At 39.1% G+C, this 7,288-nt stretch overlaps 1 protein-coding gene across 1 annotated transcript; it reads right to left on the bottom strand.

Annotated features, from left to right (window-relative positions):
• Positions 1-2,478: 2,478 nt before the first annotated feature.
• On the bottom strand, positions 2,479-7,080 carry atp5po (ATP synthase peripheral stalk subunit OSCP). Its single transcript, XM_042072626.1, has 7 exons — positions 6,966-7,080; positions 6,272-6,316; positions 5,992-6,102; positions 4,172-4,301; positions 3,801-3,913; positions 3,436-3,522; positions 2,479-2,729 (listed from the first exon to the last, which is right to left on the bottom strand). The coding sequence occupies exons 1-7, from the start codon at positions 6,990-6,992 to the stop codon at positions 2,619-2,621; spliced, it is 624 nt and encodes a 207-aa protein (XP_041928560.1). The 5' UTR covers positions 6,993-7,080; the 3' UTR covers positions 2,479-2,618.
• Between the last annotated feature and the right edge of the window lie 208 nt (positions 7,081-7,288).

Here is a 7,288-nt window from a genome sequence, read left to right as displayed (position 1 = left end):
TGTACAGGTGTTTCTAATAAAGTGCTCAGTGTGTATACTTGGCTGTTTTACTATGAATGGATAGGCCTACTTTTATTTGAACGTCAGCAATTGCTTCTTGTTATTCTAGTGATGTCGGTCACTTTGGATAAAAGCCTCTCCTAAATGCACTTTATGCACGACTCCATTTTAGATTTACTTATACTGGCAGATCAACTTCGTGTTTACATTAATACATTGGCAGATATGGCTCTTTTCTATAGTCTTTGTCTTCAAGACCTCGTCTCACGGTAATGTAGACAGACTTTGTGAAAATGTTGTGTGCCACTCAATGTTTATGTTTAAACCCTAACCAAGCAATTGATGTGTGTAATGACAGCATGTAATATTGTACATATTCATGTTACTAAATAGTTGTTTGAAAATGTGTGGTTATGATTTAATATTAACTGGACCTACCTTAATTTACCTTAATGGACCACCTTAATGGACCGACCAATTTCAGTGTCCAGGTGTCCAGCCTCGTTGATGTTAATGATGCCTTAATTGGCAGGGTAAAACGTCTTCCTGCTTTTGTCTTTCCTGTGGACTTTTCTTTTGCTGTCTATGGGACAGTGCTGTTCCACAGGAAGTTGATTTACACAGCAGCCCCATCTTGTGAAATGGGCTAATAGAGCTAGCCACTGCAATCTCACATAACAGACTGATTTAAGAGAAAGGGTGCCCTCTAGTGTCCACCTTGTGCTTAGGATGTCAGTCACTGGTCTGGGGTCAGTGTGACCACTTATGGTCTCCTTACACCAAGATTTGTGAAAGATTCTTGAAAGATTGGAGTCTTTTAACTAATGTCACCCATTCAAGCTTTACTCAAAAGGCTAGAATCTTTAAAAGAATCTTTCCCAAATCTTGTCAAAGTTGTTTTGGTGTAAGGAGGCCATTACGGTGGTAGTGTAGTGGTTAAGGAGCTGGGCTAGTGTGCAGTAGCCTGAAAGTTGTCGGTTCAATTCCCGGCTTCCACCGTTGTGCCCTTGAGCAAGGCACTTAACCCCAAGTTGCTCCCGGGACAATGTGATCCCTTGTAATATAGCTGACATATGTAAGTCACTTTGGTCAAGAAGTGTCTGCTAAATGTAATGTATTATGGCCCTAAAATACTATCTAGTCCTTTGATGCTAGGGGACAAGCCTCTCTGTTTTTAGTATGCAACTGGATGGGACTGCATGTGTGCACTGGTCAAGGAGGAGGGTCGGTCAGGTATGTTAACTGGACAACCTTGTCTAAGTAAAACTGGTGTAGGACACCTTGACAGGTTGTATTTGTTCACTGAAAATTACTTGCCCTTTCTCATGAGCTAGATTAAATGGCTAATGCTATCCATACATCGGAAAACTTTGTCAAGATTTAGGAAATGCCCCCCATCCAAACTTTAATCAAAATACTATATTTCAAGAATCTTTCCCAAATCTTGTCAAAGTCTTCTGTTGTAAAGATGACGTCAGCGTTGCAGTCTGAAATTGACGACAGCTGGATTGAGTGAGTGCCCCCAAAAACTGCCTGCTGGCTCATGGAAAATGGCCTGACTAAATGGTCAAATGTTCTGTAATTTGTAAGATTTGTTGGATTACATATTCAATTTAAAAGGCCTAACTAATTGATGTGGTTGTCTAGATCATGTTGATATTGTTATGTCCACCTTGAGGTGTAAAATTACTTATATTTTAATATATGTAGTTTGCATGGGTTCAAATGTGTAAACAGTAACTTCTCACAAACCACACGCCTGCCAGGTCTCTGTTTACATTTCTGATGAACACAGATAAGATTGGCCTCAACAGGACATGGATTCACTGAACCATGGATGCATCCTGAAACTCTAGTTGCCTGAAGCACTAGAGAGATCAACAGATATCTAGTAACACCAGTTGTGATTCCAGGATTCCTTTCATTCACCATAGGTCTTGGTATCGTTGACTGTATGGGTAGTTGCAAACTTCCAGCATCAAGTTTAATCAATGTACATCAATGCATTCTGCCTAAACAACATTTGTATGCACAGCTAAAATCATAGATGGACTAACCATCTGTGGTTTTCCAGGGGTAACTGCATCTATGCAATGACTTGTTACATTCAGTTAAAATTGAACAATTGTTAAATGTAAAAATGACATATTACCGCACAGTGGCCTTGATCCAATCCGAGGGGGAAACATCATGGGTTTTCTGGTAAGCTGTATAAGTCAAGCTCTATGTATCCAAAATACACGATATAGACAAACTATTGGGACGCCTACCATTACACATCCACAGGAACCAGCTGTAAAAGGGAGGTACTCAATATTAACACCTATGGATTTAGAATGGGATGTTTATTGAAGTTCCTGTGGGTGCAATGGTAGGTGTCCCAATACATATTAGACCTGGGACCTGTATTTCACATCCATCAACTCAAATGAACACACCAATGCCCCCCAACATTAATAAAAGAGAAAACCCGAGAGCTGTGTGCTACGGAATATTTATTATGAACAACAGGACATGTTAACTTTAATAGACTGGGAGGCGGTTTGAGACAGTTGGACGCCACCTCTCCGCTACTCTGGGATTGATTAGTCAGGTCTGGTCAGATGAGTCCACAGGACTTATGTTTCCCTGATCAGCTTGGTGAGCTTCTGAACCTTGGTCTTGGTAGACATGTCCACGTATTTGTCGCCAATGCTGACAATCATGCCACCAAGGATAGATGGGTCAGACTGAGAAAACAAGGGGAAAATTAGACAATTAGACAATTATCAAAATTAGACAATTAGAAAATTAGTCAAATGTTTTCATCACATCCCTCTGACAGAACTAGTGTTGTAATCAAACAAAATCTTTGTCCCTCCGCTACTTTTTCCCCTTGGTTGCTTGTGCCATGCTTGATAGACAAGTATAATTTCCGAACAAGATGGACAAATCCAAGCACCGATATAGATTCAGATAGAATGTGGAGCATATTAAAGTCTAATACAGAACCTAATACACCCCTTATTTATTTCAAAAGACACCAACCTGCTCCAATAGAAACATAACCTTATATTTCTAAAGGTTGACTTCTAAGTAAAAAAGGTCCCAACCAAGAGAAACTAATACTTTCAACGGAGGGTATAATCATTTTTGTGCAAGCTCATGCGAGTAAAATGTGATAGAAACAAAACCTTACATTGCTCTAAATAATCTATATGACTGCTGAACAGGGACAAATAAGCAGGTACATTTCCCTCTGCAGTGATTTTTGATTGACCTTTGTTTATAGTTGTAGGGCATTGAGGTTTCCCTCATTTTCAATTACAACAAGTTTTTTTTTACATTCCAGAGTTATTCTATCGTAAAAACAAAAGATCAAGTTTTCTAAAAAATATAGATGGATAAAATGTTCCAGAAAGTTCTATGGGTGAGGCAAGGAGGTAGCAGACATACCTTGGTCTCCAGCTTGATGGTCTCTCCCTTTGCCAAAAAGCCATTCAGAGCAACTTTCAGGTCAGCCAAGTTGGCTTCATCCAATGGCTAACAGTTCAAACAAACAAACACAAATAAATAAGCAAATAAATAAAACATAAAGAATCACATAGCTTGAGCAATGGTTCTCAAACTGTATTTGAACCCGAATAGTCATGACATTTGCACAACTACAAATGGGACACTCCTATTTGATACGGAATAATAGATGACCGATGTATGTATTGTTTGGACCATGTGTGTGTGTTTTTCGTTATTCAAAACATAGGTACAGACACACATATACAGGTGGGTTTTTTTTGAGAAATGTGTGACAGATGACATACCTGTGCAGTGGTGACTGAGCAGGTGACTTCGCCGCGGTGGGCGCTCATCATCTTGCCAAATGCACTGATGACGTCAGGGGTGAGGGGCAGGCGGCCATTATCAGCCATAACATCTGGAGATAGTCACCATGGAAACAACATACCGAGTTCACACTTACACTGTGGCCTTTATCAATCAGAGCTACCACATAACATATGAAAACATCAAGCACTACTTAAAGGAGATCTGACAAACACCAAACTGTAATCGTAATCTAAAAATATTATATTTCTGTTCAGCCAATCCTCTGATTTTGGACACTGAACAACAATAATCATCTTGTTAAGACAGTTGTTCCTGAAGGACATGGAAGAAAGTGTCAAAAACTCACTGATGAGGTTGATTGTGATTGCCGAGGCATTTGCCTTGGTGAGGGCGTCTCCAAAGGCCTTCTGCTTAATACTGCGCTTGACATGGGGGTTGAACACGATGCTGGACATCTTGGGGTCCTTAATTATGCTCTGTGGGTGGCAAGAGAGACGATGAGAAAACATGACTTGACGGAATGTAGAAGATAACTGTAAGTGCATGTGAGGATAACAAACAAAAGTACCGTATTGGCTGATTAAAAGACGACCAGAAGATAAGACAATCACCCTTTTCAGGACCAATTTTTGAAATAAATAAATTAATTTATAAAGTAGCTTTTTGTGGACCAAATCTTATATAGAATTGTTTCTAATATATATATATATATATATATATATATATATATATATATATATATATATATATATATATATATATTCATTGTTGAAAATATTGGTGATGCCACGTTAAATAAATTATTTAAATTGAATCTCGAGATCTTTTGGAATGCATTTGCAATTAAAAAAGAACTTATAATACAGTAATATGGCAATGAATATCCGACTTTTATATAATGCCATAACAGTGCAGAAGATGGCAGAAATATCAGACTTTTATATAATGCCATAACAGTGCAGAAGATGGCAGAAATATCAGACTTTTATATAATGCCATAAAAGTGCAGAAGATAGCAGAAATATCAGTCTAATTATGAAAGAAAAGAACCACAGCCTAAATAACATTCAATAACTGCATTAACCATACACGTTAACTATATATGTCTAACTGTACAGTCTTGAAACAAACACCGACAGATGCTGACATGTCAAAAACCGCTGATGTTTGATCAGCTTTGCCCATCTGATCCAAGGGGTGTGAGTGAGTTTTCCTTTAGTTCATCACATACCGCTGAAATGATAGTGGCTTCCCCTCGGAAGGCAAAACTTCTGCGATGCAATGACAGTCCATAGAGCTGCATAATTAAGCCGTTAGAGCCATGACTGCATTTTTAAGACGGTCTTCCTGGGCTTGCCCTCACTAATCTCCATATGATTTTAAAATTGCCATTATAGCTCCATCGCAATTGTCAGTTAACTTGACCTACTTTTGAACCACTTTGTTCAAGATGATCTTTTCTCTCCATCATTCAGGGTCGTGACACTTGTGTGCACACAATCGAGGGCTACTTTCAAGAATCTCCATTTTTTAAGAGTGCTGCTGTTCACTGGGTGTCTGACTAAGGATTACTGAGTTATAGATTTTACCTTATGCCTTTATTCTATTGCATGCACTTTACCTTTTAAGCTATTTTTAAACTATTGCCCTTTTATGCTTTTATTTGCTTTAATTTATGTAAAGTACATTGACTGACACTTGTGTATGAAATGCGCTATAAATAAACTTGCCTATATACAACTGCTGAAAAAAGATGAGACTACGCAGTAGTTGCCATTCAATAACTACATCCATGAACAATTGGGTATAGAAGAGTAAAAGGGAAAATCCATTCTAAAACTAGGATGTGTTTTTTCAATGGTGGTGTACCCTTTCATCAACCTGAGCAGTTTTGGTTAGACCAGAATATGACATCTTGCTGAAGATTGTCTTGTTTAATGGTCCAACGGAAATGTACATCCAATAACAGACCCTAGGCTGTTTCTAATCGGTGCTTCTCCTTTAACTTCATGAACACACATTAAAGGTATCGGGACATACACTTACACCATAAGAGATGGTGGAGATTTGTAATATAAAGGACAGTCAAGGAGTGTGAAGGACCTTCAAGAGCCATGAAGGAGACAGTAGAGGGGCAAGAGAGGCATTCAAATAAAAATCACTCACAGCCACGTGCACCAATTCCTGCTCCACCTGATCCAGTTTCTTTTGCTTACTGGCTGCAGAGAACAGAGCTGTGGCATAGCGACCTTCCACTCCATACACCTGGATTGGGGCCTAAAAAGAGAGAGAGAAAATGGACTTCATAAGTCAAACAAGCAGATCAGTAAGTGTCCTAGTCCTACTACACACTAGCCATACTCTACCATGTCTGGAAGAATAACGTGAACTGCGAGGATAATCCCAACAGATGCAAGCTATTAAAAAAACACCTAGTCACAATTACCTTGATAAGTTTTGATCGGACGACCGACGTGCTGAATTGACGCACCTGCAGAGTTACATATTAGGTTAGTCAAGTGTTACATACATTATCGGCTGACATCACCAGACAAACTTTATTACGTTACTGAACATGTAGTGATAAGACAGTAGACCTGTTCAAAAACGGCAATACATTTAATCAGTTTTAGAGTTTTTCAATGACACACAATAGAGTTTTCACGATAACCTTCAAGGAATCTAGGTAGCGAAATAGCTAACATTACTGCTCATGCATAGCAGGCTAACGTTAGCGTTAGCTATCTCGCACTGAATAACAGTATGGACATTGAGTACCATGCCCGTTTCCTGCATAAATACACGCAACGCTATTGGAGAAACACAAATGTAGTATGATATCACAATGTGCATAACAATTTTTACGGTAGAACTCCCCTGAAGCAACGGCTGGCAAGAATAATATAACTGACGTTAGCAACCGACCATTTCATTTAGCGTTAGCTGCTAGCCAAGTTTGCTAATGTTAGCTACAGCACAGCATTGAACCTCACGTCGAACATCACTTAAAAAAAAACACTACATGGACTTAAACTTACAATGCTCTTTAATATACGATGCTCTCTCATATTTGTAATTATTTCAAATTAAACGTTCATTAGAAAGCACAAGAAATTGTAAAGGTTTTCCGAATGTCATACCTGCAGACCCAAGCCTATGCCTGCCATTTTCTCCTGTGACTGAAGAAGCGAGGTCAAAACGAACACGCATGCGCCAAAGTCGCACTAGATATACGTCCATCCGCCGCCCCATGTATTATGGGACTTGTAGGCCTGCCTTTATCATCTATCTCCACCAGAGAATGGCTCTGTCTCCACTCAGCTGTGTCCAGTTTGGTATGGGCCTACGCAAACGGGTCTGAAGTGAAAAATGCGTGATTAAGCTACAATACAGCAAGGCTACATAATTCAGACCATATATTTTCTTAGCATAGCTGGAATTTCCTCTATACTGAAGGTGAAAT

The sequence above is a fragment of the Alosa sapidissima genome, chromosome 2, assembly GCF_018492685.1.
Source record: "Alosa sapidissima isolate fAloSap1 chromosome 2, fAloSap1.pri, whole genome shotgun sequence".
Classification (NCBI taxonomy): Eukaryota; Metazoa; Chordata; class Actinopteri; order Clupeiformes; family Clupeidae; genus Alosa; species Alosa sapidissima.
The sequence above is the reverse complement of the archived record's forward strand: the minus strand, read 5'-3'. Positions and strand labels throughout refer to the sequence as shown.